Source organism: Pteropus vampyrus, unplaced genomic scaffold (genome assembly GCF_000151845.1).
Source record: "Pteropus vampyrus isolate Shadow unplaced genomic scaffold, Pvam_2.0 Scaffold76, whole genome shotgun sequence".
NCBI lineage: Eukaryota > Metazoa > Chordata > Mammalia > Chiroptera > Pteropodidae > Pteropus > Pteropus vampyrus.
The window spans coordinates 7472936-7491707 of NW_011888857.1; the positions used below are offsets into that span (position 1 = coordinate 7472936).

The following is an 18772-nucleotide window of genomic DNA, read 5'->3' on the forward strand; positions in this document are numbered from 1 at the left end:
AAAGCTACTACAAGCAAAAAAAAGAGAATATACAGACAGAAAATTTTATGCATTGCACTTATTGCTTGGTACACAAATGTTGCAATTCCTGTTGAGTTATATTAAGAAATGACAAGCAAAGTGCCTCTGCCCCATCTAAAATTCAATGACTCTATGAAAGTAGAAATCACAGTCCCCTAACCCAACATTAGGTGTATGCTATTTTTGTTTTTTTTTTGTGTGAAGATTGTTTATTATGCTTCTGTGTATGGATATGTATAAGATATACAGATATATAGAGATATAATTTTAATATAATTTATTGTCCTATATATTTAAGACAAATATATTTTAAATGGGACTTTAAATAATAAAATTGTCTACTTACAATCTCTCTATTAAATTTATCTTTTTATATTATATATAGCTCTGTGGCACAAGTTTCATATAGTATTTAATTATTAAGGAAGAAGAATATCTAAACCATTTCTATTTCTTTTGTTGTTAATATTGCATTTGCAGGGTTATATTTCCATAGTAAATTTCTTGTTAGATTCTTTATGGCGATTGCATCTTTTTTAATGCAAGTTACAACCTGTACAAAGTTGTAATAAAAAATACATTAAAGTCTATTTATCTTTTTATAATTTTTTTTGCAAAAAAGTTATGTGATATGCTACATGAAAAGTCAGATTTTATTGAAATATGAAGTGTTATATACTGTTAGGTAAATGAATGGAAGAACATGAAGCATACCCCTCACTTTACAAGTTTTCTTTTACAGAGATAAGTGGTTGTGCCCAAGCATTTCATATAAAACACTGCAAGATATTCCTTTTGATACCCAACAAAATATTCCACATTATGTAATAACAACAATTATGTAGTATGCCTTGCTAGTTGCTAGCCCACAATATTCTTCTCTAATTGAGAGATATCCCATCTTCATGATTTACACTCGATAAACGTTGTCAACATCTGATACAGCCAACATGACAACTTTACTTTTTTTTAAACAGGACTTCTGCATGAGATCTTGCAATACAGTGTAACAAATATATAAGTGCATTTTACATGGTCAAGTAGCTTTGGTTTCCTAACCTTTATATGGTGAAATGTGCCAACTGTTTTAGTTGTGCTTTATTAAACGGTGATGAGTTTTAGCTCATATGAATCCAATGAGTAATTACTTGCTTCTACATTTTTTACCAGTCAACCTTTAAATCATAAACACAAGAATAGATGACCTGGATGGAAATGAATGATTTTCACAACTTCTACAGATTGCACTTGATGGTAACTTCATGAGTTTGTTCTGATTTCATTTTTATAGCAAGACTTGCCTGGTTGATATGTTTACATGTTTACACCACATATTTTTTAAATTTTTGTGCAATCACAATTAATTTAATCACAAACACTAAAATCCAGCCAATAGCTTTGTTATGAATAATCATCTCGGTCCTTGTAGGTGTATGAGTCATGTACTTCTTCTTGTACAAATTCCTCTTTCTTTTCCCAGCCATTAGGCCAACCTCCATTGGCCTGTGTCGTCGCACCATAAGACTTGGTGGTACTGTAATTTATATAATTTTGAGTAATGTCCCCTGTTTCTTCATCAAGTTCATCTTCATGGATAAATCCACATTTTTCTTCACTTGTTTCCTCAGGGTCTGCCCAGGGTTGCTTCTCTCCTGAGGCAAATATTGCATAAAATATAACTCCGCCATAATGGACTAGGGCAGCGATCAGGAAGACGTACTGCCACTCTTCACGTGACTGTAGTGACAAAAGTGGCACTGTGAGAACAAACTCCCCATGTTAGAAAAGCTTAACATCTTCTTTAAATGCTCCACCTTCAAGCTTTTCATAAAACTCTATCTTCAGGAGAAATTCTATTATGATTATATAAAACAAATACTGGGACAGAAACTTTTTATAATACTATAACTTTCATCATTAAAAAAATTTTAAATCTAATTTTGTAAAATAAAACTACCTATAAAATATTCATAATTTCTTTTAATTTTTATTGATTTACTTATTTTTTTCTCCCATTCCTTTTGTTTACTTCCTTCTGGTAAACCATGATTTTGAAGCTCTACATATAAGGACAAATAGCTGGTAATTATATTATTCCACTGATAACTGCAGAAGACTCTGAATTGAGGTTTGCAAATAAAACTCAGAAGATTTTTGTTTTCCTATTCTAATAATACTGTAGAAGTGAAAGGTTTTTTTTTACTACATCAAAGATATCAGAAATATTAAAAGGTATTCAGAAGCATATTGCTTATTGGTTGAGAAAAAGGGCTCACTCAGAGTCCTTAGAGATTTTCTTCTGAGCCTCGATTATCTCCCTTATTCAGAGGTATGGTGACTGAACCAGAAAAGAAATGCCAAAGTGAATATATTAACCCCTTCTCCAACCATGAGAGAGAATCTTCTACAACTGAACACCTATTTTGTTCCATCTTACCTTATTCTTGGTCATTGCACCAACAATGATAGGGCAAACCATTCCTGACAATGTTCCAACACCATTCGAAATACCCATTAAGATACTGGCATATCTTGGAGCGATATCCAGATGGTTAACATTGAAACCTGAAATATATACATAAGCTTTGACTAAGAATCCTAAACCTCTTAGAAGTATCTATAGAATATTTTCTACTATATTTACTATACTCCTTAAAAGACAACAGGTACATAGTATGTGCTCAATAACTACTTTTGTATAATCCAGCTCATGGGAATGAAATGAAGTATAATTTATTATCTAATATACAATATGTGATATTCCACAGAGAAGAGATATATTCTCTTAAAAAAATAAAAAAGGAAGAGTAAGCCAAGAGAAAGTAAGTAGTAAAAAACCTAAATAATGATTTCTAAATGGTTTATTATTTTTATTTTATTTCCTAGTGGAAATATGTTGAGTGAACTTTCTCAACAGTTGAAATATTAAAGAGAAAAGTAGAATATAGAAAGATTAATAGATGATAGATGATAGATAGATAGTTCTAGATAAATCATCTTTTATCACTAGCCAAAATCAGATGTCATAAGTACAAATTTAAAAAATGTATATTACCAGATATAGCAAATCCACTGAATCCCACTGCAAGTACCAAGAATGAGATAGCTACCCCTCTAGTATGAGAATAGCCGACGACCAGAAGCAGTGTTGCTTCCATGCCAAAACCTTCAGAAACAAACACATGACAATACTTCAGAAATTTGCGTAAAATTTTCCAATGAGCCTAAAGTGCTAAAAATGCAGACTAATTGACCTAGCAAACCACTTTAGGGGATCCATCTTAAAAATAAAAACATTAATAATTCCTACACAGAGATTACTAAAGCCTCCCTTGTTTTTTAATAAAAACATCAAAAAATGACCTTAAGTTTTAATGGTAGGAAGGGGTCAAGTTTGTTATGCAGTTATTTAAAACTAGGAGTTATGAAAATCTGAAGATGGAACAATGATTATAAATGAACAATGAAGGCACAAATTTAACTGCATATTTAATATGTATAGAGAAAGTTACTCATGTGGATCAAAACTTTGTGAACTAAAAACATATCCTTAACATCGCTTATGCACTTACCACCACAATTCATAATCTTTCTTACTGTAGTAGTGGAAAGAATTTGCTTGCTTCTTAGAAAATCTGCAATCTGCCCTCCGATAGGCACAATAATAGTCATTACTAAGTGTGGCACAGCAGACAGCATGCCAACCTGATGAAAAACAAAAAGAGGAGAAATATACGTGACCATCAATAATGTGGGCAATTTAATGGTCTTAGTTTTCTGAATCCATCATAAACACTTTATGGACAAAGGAAGGAAAGACTGTCTCCAAATGACCACTTATTCATTCCTAGAATAAGTAATAACCTCCACAGAATAAACAAGAAAAGCTAAGTAAATTTACTTTGATCCCTTTTTATCTTCTCAAAGAGAATACTTTTTTTCCTGTGCCACAAGTCAGTAAATTTTGAGTTTTATGAATCTTATCACAGTGATTCACATTTATGTGCCCATTTTATATTCTTAAATATGTTTGCAAAAATTTGTCATTAGCCAGGGAGGGGAGTGGAAAAGAGAAACAGAGACAAAGACAGAGTGAGAAAGAGGAGAAATCCATTTGAAAAACCTTGAAGAGTCTGTATTTAAAATTCATTTTTAACTCATAATAAGGTTAAAAATCCTTTATTGGGTTTTTAATATATATGTCTCATGAGTGTTATATTTAGTTTCTATAAATTAAGAGCTCAGAAAATACAAATCAATTCTTTAATTTTAGGCAGTTTCTATATCAAATGTCAATATTTGGTCACATTGTCATACAGTATAGTTTCTGTACTAATTTCATAGTTTATAGCCCAATCTAAACTTTAACCCACCAGCGTCAATTCAACACATACTGTTTGACCAATAATTATGTTCAAGGCACTGTTCTCTAGGCGTTATTGAGGCAGGAAGTATAAATAAAATGCATTTTAATCATGTATTACCACATTCATGGACTTAGTAAATTTTAAATATAAACATACAAGGAAGTTTTTTACTAAGTATAATTTGAAGAACAATTCCTGGCAAATTGAAAGTATTGGATAAAAGTTCATTATCTGGTATAAGTATGTCTTTCAAATTCGATTTTTGAAGGTTCAAGAGACAAATATTGTGTTCTATTTTATAACGGTAAATAGTGTGGAGACTCAACCATGAACTTGGGTTGTTGTGATGATTAATTGAGATAGTGATTGACTTTATAATAGCTTAAATGTCTAAGCAATTTAATTTCCTCTTTCATTTCAGATGTTTTATATTATTATTATAGTTTATTGCAGAGCTTGGATTCAGAACCATGTCAGCCTAGATCCAAAGCCCATGGTCTATTTCCTCCATCACCTCCTTCACACATTTTTCAGGTAAGTCAAGAAACTTTTTTTTTAAAACAGTATAATCAAAATCTTCAAGCCAATCTGTTCATATATAATTTATCCACAATTTGAACTAAAAACATAAGTGAATCGAATCAATCCATCTGGTTATTATATTTAGTTTTTATAAAATGTCATTGCTTTTACTCAAGCATTTTCAATTAATTGGAGCTACAGGGCCAGAATGACCATTAATAACAGGTTCATTAATATCAGTTGGCTCCTTCACTCTCCCCCATGAGACCTGACTTTATTAATAGCCTCTCAGTGTCATATTTGTCCTAGATTATGAAAATGGACTCACACCTCCAGCAGCTTTTGTTGAGACGTATAACACCTCTCAGAGCTCCCAAAGGCTACCCTGCAATGTTTGATCAGCTCCAGAGAGAAGAGCCCTGTCTAAAGCAGCCATTCTTCTCAGCAATGGAGGAAGCAGTTTCCTTAGAAACAGGGATTACAAAAGAGCTCTTAGAATAGCTACTCCTAAACTCAGGTTTTCTTCAGTTCCAAGCCTCAGATAGTCTTTCATGTAGAGACATAATATGAATAGCGAGCCCAGCTGGACTTATGTAATGACATGAAGAGAGATGGCAAGTCCTTTGCCATCACAGACAAGTGTATTCAGGACTCAGCAAAGGGCTTGGCATGGAGATGCCATTTAACAAATACTTGCTAAATGCTTAAATGAACATATGATTTACCTGGATTTGAATGGTATAGTAGAGAGAATTGAAACATAAATCAAAGGATCTGGGCTTAAACTTGAGTCTGTCATTTATTTCTAGCTTTGCCTTAGGCAATTTAAATACTCCCCCTAGTTTCTGTTTCCCCATCAGTTCAATAGAAATGGTGATAGTTATCCACCTGGTCAACCATACAGGGTTGTTCACGAATATAAAATAATCTAGTAAATTTCAAACTCTTATATATAGTAGTATTATTATGTTTATTTTATCCTTCTAGAAAATCTCAAAATGATTACATTTTCATAGGTATAGTACATGTCTGTAGCATTAGCATGTTGTGCTCTAATTGGTAACTTTTTTTTTTTTTTTTTTTTTCTATACCACCAAGCTATGAACTCTTAAGGATAGGAACCATGAACCATGGGTTTTATTTCTGAATCTAACACAAAACCTGGCATATCATGTTCAACAAACCCTTGTTAATAAATTGGATAAATAACATACAAGAATGTTTTCAGATATTTTTTGCTATCCTGAAATCTTTTAGCCAGGCAGATTTCTGAGAGCATTGAAGAAGAGTTAGATTGTTATTTTACATAAATACAATTTCATCTTAATAAGAAACTTTTTTACTCACTGTTATATTGTCTCTGACCTGAGACTTAAGGGAAGTTATGTTTACAGGGAAAAGGGTACGCTGCTGCCAACTGAGATGTAAACTCCATGAAGGCAGAGACTAGGTCTGTCTTGTATATATTCCTAGTAATAAAGAGCAATTTCTAGCAGATAGCTGAATGCAGTAAATACTCAAACACCTTACTTAGTCTTCATTTCCTGAAAGTTATTGTTGGATAACTAAATGAATAACTTAAGAAATTTAGAAGATAAAATCTTGGCAAAGAAACTTAATATTCATGTAAATACCAAAGTAATGGGTTAAATAGAGATAATTTTTACATACCTTGCTGATTTCAAATCCAAAGACTTCCTCAAAATATGCTGGCTGACTAATAAGTAATAAATAAAAAGTCCAGCTTCTGCAGAAGTTTGCAACGATTATTGCATAGACTGGCATTGATGTAAAAAATTTCCTCCATGGAGTCTTGAATTTCTGAAATCCCAAAAAGAGAGCCATTATAACCATTTTAAGTATATTCTAACTTAAATAGGAATGATAGGGGCTTTGTATTTTCAGGATGTGTATGTTGGGACATGAGTAGGAAGTAGGCAAGAGGTAGTGAATCATTAATTGCAACAGCCTAGTTAACTTTAGCTGCATGAATAATCATTTGAATAGGAAAAAAGACATATCGGCCCCTTCTTTTGATCAAATTGCTTCAGTGTTTAGAATATACAAGATTCCACAGTTTTAGAAAACTAATTCCAAAAGCATAGATCTTAGTTTCTAAGTTTTTTTTTTCTCTTTTTTTGGCCCTGATAAATCACGGCTCAGCTAAAACTTCCTGCCAAATCAGTGACCTTGTTGGTATCCAAAATATTTTATCTAAAATACTGAAAATTCAATGTTATTAGGAGGATAAAAATAAGAAAAATTAACAGTGCGAAAATGCTAGACATTCTAAAGACAATGATACCACTACATACTGATAAACTCTTGATAGCCAGTGGATATCAGTATAAATTCTGTGACACTGACATGCAAGGTTCTATAAAACTCACATGGTAACATCTAGTTAAAGCACTTGGCCACCCAGCACACCGGGGGCACTTCATAACCACAGTCATGCATCGCATAAAACATATGCGATATAGATGTGGTGGTCTTCTAAGATTATATTGAACATCTATAATGGTGGTCTTATAAGATTGTAATGAAGCTAAAAAATTTGTTTTGCCTAGTGACACTGTAGCCATCCTAATGTTGTAGTGCAACCCATTACTCGCATGCGTGGTGATGCTGGTGTGAACACACCTACTGCATTGCCGGTCATATAAAAGTATAGCACATACAATTACAGTCGTAGGCTATACCATCTAGGTTTGTGTAAATGCACTCGGTGATGTTTGCACGACAAAATCACCTAACGACACATTTCTCAGAACGTATGTATTGTTAAGCAACACATCACTGTAGTTATTTGATTGTCAAAACATTCCAAATTAACAACCTAAATATCATTAGCTTTGCTTATAACACCCATTAAAAATTACATTTAGTGTTCTTAAGATCCTGTATATGCCCAAATATAAAACAAGTGACTTTCCCTAAGACTAAGTTTACACCTTAAAATGCCTCTCATATTTCCAAATACTTTCTCAATCACTTTATTTTGAATACCAAAATACTGTTTGGTGAAGAAACAAAAGCCTAAAAGAACTTTTTGTTTAATGCTAGCTTGGGACATTTTGGCCTGACCAAATTAGTAAAAGAGGAGGCAAAACATTTTTTAAACAGATTTTATAATTATTTTAGATATAAAACCTCATAATTGTTTGTATTAAGAATCTAATTAGGCCTTTTAAAGATCACTTTAAAAGTAATATAGTAGGAAGTTATATTGTGATCACAAATATATATGATAAGAAAGAAACAAAACAAACAAAAACAACAACCTGTCAATAATATATAATGAGCACTATATGGCTTTGGATAAAAATTTCTAGTGACAGCATCACAGGTGGGTTCAAAAAATGCAGGTTTGTTTTTTTTTTTTTAAATTAAATATATTCTTAGAAAATGGTGCCAGGTGAATATACTTATTCACTGATTTAAAAAATGGTCAAATACAGGAATGTCTGCATTATAGTATTATGTTTGCATATGAAATAATTTTAGAATATTATTAGAAGTAAATAACTTTTCCTGCAGGGGAGATATTTCTTTGATATATACCATCTCTGAGAACTTTACTCTTCAGGTTACAAAACACTTCACCAAATGTAAGAGAAAAGTACCTAATTTTATATCTTAAAACATTGGGGGGGTCCATAGGAAGGTTTATGATATTCTGATAATATTCTATGTACTGAATTGGCTGTTTGCTTCACAAGGGTATTTAGTTCATAAAAATTCAGCACTCTGTTTGCTTATTATTTGGTGCATTTTTCTGTACGTATGTTATATTTAATTAATTTTTTAAAGAAATAAAAAAGATTTAAAAGACATTATAGTCAGCTGCAATGCATGATCCTTAATTGGATCCAGACTTAAAACGAATAGTGACAAAAGACATATGAATATAGACTAGGTATTAGAACTTAGACTGGATATTATAAATTTGAACATAATCTAGATATTAAATAATGTTAGAAAATTATTTATAATTATTAAATTAGGTATTTTAAATTAGGTATTAATTATTTTTAGGTATTATAATAGTACTTAGATTGCGAAGGAGAATATTATTGTTTTTCTAAAAATACATGGAAGGGGTTTGTGGATAAAGTTCTGATATTTCATTTATTTTCAAATCATTCAGCAAAGAAAAGTGAAATAAGGCAAGGAGTTAACAACTGTTGCATCTATGCCATGGATATATGGATGATGTTGTTACTGTTCTTGTATATTAAATTTGTTCACAATAAAAAGTTCAAAATAACTAAAGCACAAATTCTATTCCCGCCTTATCTTATTTTTAAAATTTAACTTTGAAGCTACAGAAATGTGTAAAATATTAGTAAGAAATAAATTATTGTGTTTAGAAAACCAGTAAGGTCTAAAAAATGGGGAGTTTGAAATTATCTCTGCTGTTTTATTAACCTACTGGCTGTTCTTTCGGGTTTTTTTTTAGAAATTGGTTTTCATTTAGACTAAATTTCTGATTGTTTTTTAAAAACTTATGCTTGATCTAGACATATAATTTTTCAAAAACTGGTTAATAAAAGAAGCATATTTAACCATGTAGATACAGGCCGATAAGATTATTTTTGGCTAGAAACTGAAGCTAAATTCTGAACTCACCAGCCTATATTTAGCTTTCGGTCATGGCAACTGTAGCTGGTGGGCACCGGAGCACACTGCCAATTCCTCCCCCCACCCCCACATCACCACTTGTTTTCTGAATAGCCACCATTAGAAAGAAATTATCAATCCATTACAAAACAGAAAGAGAAAAGTTCTAATGTCAGTCTATTCAGCTCATGGAACAACTATAATGTAAAGATGATTATTTTTAAGTACTGAAATTTAACTTCTGAATAATATCCAATATGGGATTTTTCTTATTCATTAAAGGCCAAGATACCTCAGCAACAATGGATGACAGACCTATTTACCCGGAATGAGATGTCAAAGACAGCCCTTCTCTAATAAATGAAGCAGAGAAGCAGAGCTGGAATAAAATACAATTAGAATGGGGTAAGGGAGCCTTTAAAAGAACAAGGAGAAACATAATGTGTAAGGGGCATTGGTTCCTCAGCCAATACATGTTACCTTTCAACTCTTACAATAATAAAATTGAATTATGCATTAAGTGATGAATTACTTAATCTGTCTAAATGCATTACTTGTGCTTACCAGTTTTTTCTTTTTTATAGTATCATATGGCTATCTGTTGATTACTATTTATGATATATTAATGTCTCATGAACTAAATTTGCATTATTGACGTAGAACTGCCTTTCACTCTTTATAGGTAGATCCCGTCTAAGAAGCCAAATCATAATTATGAAAAAAGCTTTACAACATTATCTTATAATACTTGATCTTCATAATAATAATTCTGAAAATCGATAACATTGTATCAATAAAATGATTATATTAAGAATATTTTCATGCCAGCTATTATTGGCATTCTAATGCTTTATATTTACCAAACCATATATAATATAAATATACATTCTAATGCTTTATATTTACTAAACCATATATAATATAAATACATATGTATAAAACCTACATTTAGATTATTCAATAAACAAAATATAGCCTTTTCAATGACTGTGTTAGGTGATTTGGCATTTCCTACAATCTAAAATTAAAAAAGATTTGTTAAATTTGTTTAAATTATGGACTATATGGAACTGTGTTTCAAAAATTTGTTTAGGTTTACAGTAATAGCTATAATCCAGGGCAAAATCTGAAGATACTTAACAAAGATAAAGAAAAAAGAAATTATAGATGGAGGAAGTAGCAATCACTCCTAAGTAAGTTAGGGAATATGGATGAAGTAAAGAAAATCATGATTCGTACCAAACTAGTTTTGTTGAATTGAATAGTGACTCATAAAATAGTTTGGTTGGTTGAAAGGAGATGAGATGGAGAATTAGAATAGAAATATACACTATAATAAAGTTCTTACTTCCATTGCACCTAAAAGATTTGCACTCTCTCCAATGCTTTCTTCTATGTACCTACGTTCTTCATCTGTAATAGTAGGATGCTTTGCAGGACTCTCGTAAGACACCAAAAGCCAAAACATGTACCAGATCATTCCAAAGCTTCCTGCAAGCCAGAGTTCAAAAGGAGAAAGTCAAAGAAAACCATTATAAATACTGCCATTTAACAGTCATTTGCTAGAATAGACTACAATAATTTTGTGACAAAAATATTCTATTAAATGTGAATTCGAGTTTATGTGTCTCCAACTGACTTTAGTCATCTCTTCTTGTCTTTTGCCACCAGATGACAAGATTCTTGAAGGCTGGTCCTGTAATTTTATCTCTTTGTCTCTATTAAATAATATTGATACATGGGAAACTCACAATAAATAATTACTGAATGGTGTGGTTCAGAACATGTTCATACATCTAATAAATATTTACTGAGCAATTACTTTTGCAGGCACTCTGCTAAATGAGAGAAATGTGACGAACAAAAGAAAATTCCGGTCCTTAAAGAATTTTTCTAGGAGTGAATCCTTTTACCTTGTTGCCTGTCTTAATTATATTAGAGTGGTCACTATTTTCAGAGAAAAGAAATGCTTGTTTCCCTCTACTGTTAGCACTTCCAGATCTAGTAAACAGAATATTAAATAAAATCTAGAAGATTATTTTACCTTGAGTGACTACTGTACAATTTAAAAAATGGGCTTCTGTAGTTAATGTAGTAACATTTTTCTCTTTACATGACTGTATACCATATTATTTTCAGTACATGCTATTACCTATTGGTCATTCTTTGGGCAGATGAAAGTTATAAATTCCAGTACAATAAACTGTTTGCAAATTTTTTTCATCACCTTCTTTATTTAGCACTCTCGCCATTAAAGTATGTCCTTATTGTGCAATATAAATGTGGAAGCATTAATGATAGAAAGAATCTTAAGTGATTTATTCTAGGCTCCCAGCAGCTAGCAATTTCATTTTTGTCTTGTAGTGTTCTTTTTCCAGTGGGTACCAATCCGAATGCCGCTGATCGCCATAATTCTTGTTTTGTTTTGTTTTTTTCCCCATTCATTCTCTAAGAAGTGTTCCTTAAAACCATAGTTTCTGATGTTCCATGCTTCTTTTAATTACTGAACATGATAGCAAATACAATCTGGGGTCATATAGTATGTGAAAATTCAGTATAGTGTAGTGAATATGGAATATGATCTCTCAGATTCAAATCCTGGCTGCATCACTCATTAGCTACATCATCCGTTGAGAAACTGAATTCTATAAACCTCCACTACAAAATGAGATGATAATTTTTATGAGATTATGCCAAAGAGAAGTTAAAGGAAATGATGTATAAAGCCCCTAGCACAGTAGATGGCACAAAATAAGCACTCAATAAATGAGAGCTCTTGTAATTTAGAAATAATTATCATTACCGCTAACTGAATGCATCTAAAGTGGCACTCAGCTAATTGCTTTATGTGCATTATCTTTTTAAACCTAAGGCACTATACGGGTCTTACCTTACTAAATTTTAAATTATTAAAATTTGATTGAATGTGTGGCTCAAAGACCCAATTTTTGTTATACACAGCAAGTAAGTACTATGATATGATATTTTCAGATTATCCAATATTAAAACTTTGTACCATTCAATGATAAGTATTAAATAAGTTATAATTTGCAATAATAAGGCTAGTTTTTGTGAGTGCTTTGTGGAATTAGCATCCTTCCTTTAAATCTACATCACATCTTCATTTAAGTAATTGACAAAGGGACAAATCAAGGGATTTAATGGATGGCCATCCCAACTTTATTATACATCCTATAAATAAATACTTTAAACTTCTTTGAACTATGAACTCTTGAAAATCTAATGAAAGATATGGATTAAAATGTGATAAAAAGATCTATCTGGAAAAAAAATGTGCAAATGCATGTATGGCTTATAATTTAGGCATTCATAAATCCAAAACCCATTCACAGCTTTTGACCGAGGATAAGAGCCTCTCCTATAAAGTATATTTAGTAACATTCTACAAACATAAGGATTTGCTCTGACGAAAACATTTCAAAATGGAAATGGATCATGGCAAATTTGGAAGCAGCTGAATACTGTTCTGTTCAACTTCATGAATCTTTCAGATTCTCATGCCCATGTTCAAAAATGGTATTAATCAGTGACAATACCAGTTAGAACCCAGCTCTCTTATATTTCTCCTTTCCTCATTAAAACCATCTCTTAGAGGGAGATTCTAGGGGTACTTTGAAGTGGTATGCTTTCAGCTTATGGTTAGAAAGTAAACAGAAAGGAAGTTTGAACTTAGGGTTACTTGTTCTTTTTTATTGCCATTTGAGGCTTCATCTCCTTTAATTCTGGAAAAATAAAGACTAAAATATGTTGCTGCCGTAGGTGACTGATAATATTTTATCACAAAACTGAATTGTTTCATTAGCATTAAAAGCACCATCCAGCTTTCTACCCCTATTCAGTCGTGAGGAAGCACAATCAGGGAAATGAACTAGACAGTAGCAAAGAAGAGGAGTGGGCACAGCCTAGCTCTTTCTCTTAATCAGCTTTGAATCGAGAGCTCATTTCATTTTTTTTAAATTCATAATAATCAAGGACAATATTTGTCATATATTACAAAGTTTCCATCAGCAATGTGGTTGCATTTTTAAATAAGTAACAATGTAAGGAAAATAATAGAGAGAGAACATTTTCCTCAAGCTTCTCAGAATATAAGGAAAGGATTCTTTATGGAAAAAAATAAGTGAGTAAACAGAAGTATGTTTAGTGATCCCTTTGTTTTAGATTATGCACATTTCTTTTAACTCTGTTGTATAGAAATGTAACATACCATAGACATAGAATACTGAAGACCAGCCAGTATACTGTACAAGAATGCCCGCTAAAGGCATTGCAATCACAGCTCCAGCATAGGAACCTAAAGTAGAAGGGAGAATGGGAGAAAGCTAAGGGAATTCAATAAAAAATTTTGACTTTATCTCATGTTCCTTGGTTGGTTCACACAAATACACACTGGCACACGGGTGCATGTGCACTCACACCCATACACTTCCAAACACACACAAATATCTATAACTACATATTTAGCCAGTAGAGTAGAGGATTGCAAAAGTGGATATAACTTACCCAGGACACAACAGACATTTAAAAATAATAAGACTATAATAAAAAATAAAAGACTAGAATAGAAACCATTCATTAATGTCTTTGGAAATCTAGATGAAATGAATGAACTAGAAAAATATAAAAGACAAGAAGAACTAGAAGATTTAAGGAGTCCAATAAGAATTAAGGAAATTGAAACGGTGGTCAAAAACTTTTCCTCGCTATCAGGTTGCAGGATACCTGGATGCCCCACGCCTGAGGCCGACGCTGCCAGGGCCGCGGGGTAGGACTCGTCTCTCTTTCAATAAAGTTGTTGGTCTAACTCGAAACGAACAAACAACAAAAAGACTTTTCCTCACATACACATCTAGATGGTTTTACAGCTTTATCAATTTTCAAGTCTTATTCAAGTTGTTCCTCAACTTTTACCCACCAGCACACAGTACTCACCACAAAAGGAGGTGGTCGCCAACCTACTCCTCTCTAGTGGAGGGGCCCATTTGCTCCATATCCCGTGGCATGCTGGGTAGGTGACGCCCTGTGATGGGAGAGGACATATATCACTGTTTACGATCCAGGGTCGTTGGGAAATAAGCACATTTCCTTTGACGCTATTCCCTTTGAATGCGCACGGAGGAAGCTGCTTCTTGTGGGCCTTTACTAATTCCCTGAAACTTTATTTTTGAAACTTTCAGCCCAAACCAGGTAAAATATGACCCCTTTTCAGTGACCTGTTCGAATTCTCCCCACCCTTCAAGTCTTCCTCTGATCTCGGTTTTCTTCTAATTAAGGCAAAATAAAAGATCTATTAGTTCATTTGCAATTCGGAACAGTTTGAGATTTTGGAAGGTCTTTTTGTGAGGCATTAAGCTCAGTGATACCCAAATGTAAAGAATTCATAAAAAGGAAGGTAAAGCTCACACTCCCTAAAAGTAGTGTCTAGAACTTAAGACCTTTAAAATACAGTCAGCCCTCTGTAACTCCATGTTCTTCATCCACAGATTCAACCTGCCTCCAACCTCAGGTCTAAGTAATCTGGAGACAATTTAAAGTACACAGGAGGATGTGTGTAGATTACATGCAACAATGCTATTTTTTATAAGGGACTTGAGCACCCTCGGATTTGAGTATCCTCAGAGAGGGGGAATCCTGGAATGAACACCCTTCAGATACTGAAGAACAACTGTCAGTTCGATCCTATCGATTTTTCCTTCTTTTTGGAGATAGGAGGTGGTTTTCAGTGCCTTAATATTTTATCTGTTTTCTCTATTCCCGCCATACTCTATGGAAAAAGAAAAGGCAACAGGCAGTCCCAAGTTTTTAAATGATACTCTTCCAAAAGCAGTAGGTTGATAGAGCAAATCATTAGAGTTAAGTGCCCAAAGAATATATTCAATAAAATATTTTAGTGAAAAATCAAATCATGATTCAAAGCCAACAGAGACTTTGTATAAAACGCTCAAAAGGTATTAATTCAGGGTTATCGCCAGCAAAGGGCAGACTCAAACATTTTTATAGCAATCCATTAACAAAATTGCCTTTTCTTTTTTTTAAGTCATTCACTAAACATTTCTTTAATACTACTCAATTCTAAAGAAGGGGAAGTAATCGGTAATAGTTGTAATTTAGCATCATTTAAAGACACAATATCTAATTGCCTAACTTTTCCAATTTTTTTAACATGATGTAGACATAACCTAATAAGACACATTCATTTGTAAATCAAGACAAAGATAGCCTAATGATTCTTAATAACATGCCAACCTTAAGATGATGTCATCTTACATTTCCATACCTCAACAAGTCCCTGCAATATCCTAACAAAGATGACACACCCATAATGCACTCTGGCTGCTGATGGGATTAGCATATTGAGGGTAGAGGTAAGAAGTATGGCAGCTCCAAAAACCCTGAAAAAGAAAAGGAGTTAATAGAGCTAAATTCTCAGGTCAAGTTAATTACAAGCAATTTTAAAGTAGATTGTTTTTTTCTGAGAGAATAAAATATGTCCTGGACTTCATTGCTAGCCATTGCAAATAGATATTTGAACTATCTTGAAATACTAGATTACTTGAAGCACAAGAAATAAAAGAGGGATCCAATAAATCTGGTTATACTTACTTGTATTTATTTTCTTCATAGATATAATTACAAATAGTAAATATGCAATGAATCATTGTATATTTTTTGATCTCTGTCTCAGCTTACAATATAAGCTGCTCAAGGGTAAGAGCTGGTTTTTAGATACACTGATAGCACAGTGCCTAACACATAGTAGAAACTCACAGAAGAGTTGGTGAAAAAATAAGAAATGGTTGAATGGAGTTGTGCCTCACATTATACAATTATTTGCAACTTCCCTGGAATCTGTATATCTATAAAAATTTTATGAATGAAATCATATTTTAAATCTCATGATCAGATCCCACAATACATGTTTTTATAATCAAAATGACTATTACTTAATATATCTGTCTCAGGTCTTTTTTTATTTTTATTTTTTTTGCATGTGTGTGGGTAGGGAGATTGTGTTTAAGGCACAACTCTTAGGTGTATATATTTACACAACAAGTCAAGAAAGAATTGCTAGAAATGTGGTGCTAACATTTTTATACATCTGCAAGTAAAAATTCCACTTCATCCTTAAAAATATATAATATTCATACTAAGCAAGAAAAACAACCCCATAACTGAGTAACTTTAGAAATATTCTCTTATGCAAAAGTTTCGAGACACACTATCTCTAATGAGCTTAGCTGTGTGTTCTTTGCAAGTTTTCTCAAGTTGTACATTGTGCCTTTAATTCAGTAAAAATTGGTTGTCTCATAGAAGCTCTAAGTCTTCCACGGGATACATTTAAATGTAACTGTGAAAGACTTGAGTTTCTGAAAGGAATCTTGAGCATTATTATTCCGCTACTGAAATTTGAAAAATAACTTTAGAAAGTGGATCATCTCTTTTTCTATGAATCATAGACTAGGTCAAATACTTTTGTTTACTTGATGCAGCCTTCCATCTGCCTGTCCTTAGTGGCTTCTGTCTCCTGAGGTAGTCACTCAGACGGTGAATGTTCTGTTCCATTTTCTTCTCTGTGCTCTTTCCTGAACAGGTATCTTTGAGTTTGTGTCAAAAAATAATTTATTTCTTAAATATCTGGCACAAAATAGAAACTTTCCAATTCTAGAAATAATGACTTCCATGAAGATGCCACATACCTAGTGGCATTAAATGTCTGCCAAATATGGATTTATTTTTCAGAAAATAAATGCAAAAATTCCATAATGTGTTTTTGTAAAAATAAGAATCCAAAATTGTTATAAAAATTGATTTAAAACATATTTTAATTATTGATTATTACTTTTAAGTTGAAAGAATTTCCACCTAAGATGGCAAACCAAATGTCCTTGCGTGCAAACCCCAGAACACCTTGGAGGTTTCTTTTAAGGCTGACAGGAAATAGGAGGGAGTATATGGGGCATGTTTCCTGGACCTAGTGGTAAATGGTTCGTGTTCCCAAAGGCCAGTGAGGTGAATATATCTTTCCACTGCTCTGGGAGTTTGAATGTGGTATCTGTGCAACAGAGAAGGATAAAGGCGGAAAGGGTGAATGACACAGGACTTTTGGTTACATGAGTAGGCTGCCTGGGTACTGGCAATCTTGTAATGACTGTATCTTTCTGTACATTCATCCCAATTTGCTTATTATCATCAATAACAATGAGACTGACTGCATAAGGCTTTAAAGATAAAGAGAACCAGAACGACATAAGGCTATAGGATTTTTTAAAGTGTTTATATTAGTTAGCATTCACGCATTCAGCCTTTTGGAAGAATTCTTTCAAACTGTCATCCCTGAACCAGCTGCATTGGAATTGCCCGGAGTGCTTGTTAAAATGCAGATTTCTCACTCTAGACTTTTTGAATCAGAATGTGCTGTGAGTGAAGCCTGGAAATCTGTAGTCCAGGTGATAATTCTGCATACTAAGCTATGCAAAAAAACCCACGGTAAATGTTTTATCAGGGTTTCTCTAACATGTGTGTCTTCTTTTCCAATAATATTTTGAAGGTATGATGCATAAGGTTCATTTTCTATGAATATAACTTTCAATCATTACTTTATCCCTCTTTGAAGGGTTTTAAAATACTGCTATCTCTAGAAACGCTCAAGAGAGATGAATTTTACCCATTTCCTAGCTTGAGTTTTCTCAGCCTCCACACTATTGATATTTTGAGTTATATAATTCTTTCTTGTTGAGATGCTGTCCTGTGCATTGTATGATGTTTAACAATACCCTGGCCTGCACTAGATACCAGTAGCATACACCCCAAAACTGTGACAATCAAAAATGTCTCCAGCAATTCCAAAATGTCTCCTAGGGAACAGAATCACCCACCAGTAGAGCTAAATCAATTATGGACTATTGTTGAGTGCTTAATATAGTTGGCTCTAAATTTAATGAATACTCAACTTGCTACACACTATGCTAACACTTCATATGCCATAAAAATCCACAACCACCTAATAACCTAGTGATATTGGTGTTACTAATATACCCATTTTATACATAAAGAAATACTATGCCTGAGAAAAGTGAAATCACTTGCACAAGTTGTTCACCAGTTCTAAGTAGAGCCCTGTTTCACATCTAGTCTGATTCCAAAGCCAGTGGACTTTACCTCTAGGATTTATATCTGATGATGCACATACTCTGTACTTAGTAATGCATTTCAGGATT

The 18772-nt window shown here is 32.9% G+C and overlaps 1 protein-coding gene across 3 annotated transcripts in view; it reads right to left on the bottom strand.

Moving 5' to 3' along the window:
• Nucleotides 1–856: 856 nt before the first annotated feature.
• Nucleotides 857–18772, bottom strand: part of SLC17A6 (solute carrier family 17 member 6) — a 36528-nt gene continuing 18612 nt past the window's right edge. The window contains exons 4-12 of one of the 3 annotated variants that reach the window (XM_011362588.1): nt 15832–15946; nt 14487–14574; nt 13762–13848; nt 10882–11024; nt 6582–6731; nt 3594–3726; nt 3077–3187; nt 2459–2586; nt 857–1758 (exon numbers count right to left, since the gene is read on the bottom strand). In XM_011362588.1, the coding sequence (XP_011360890.1) occupies nt 1423–1758; nt 2459–2586; nt 3077–3187; nt 3594–3726; nt 6582–6731; nt 10882–11024; nt 13762–13848; nt 14487–14574; nt 15832–15946 (1291 nt within the window). In that variant the 3' untranslated portion in view covers nt 857–1422. Of the gene's footprint in view, nt 1759–2458; nt 2587–3076; nt 3188–3593; nt 3727–6581; nt 6732–10881; nt 11025–13757; nt 13849–14486; nt 14575–15831; nt 15947–18772 lie in introns of all 3 variants that reach the window. The other 2 variants (XM_011362589.1, XM_011362590.1) reach the window with 2 other exon arrangements.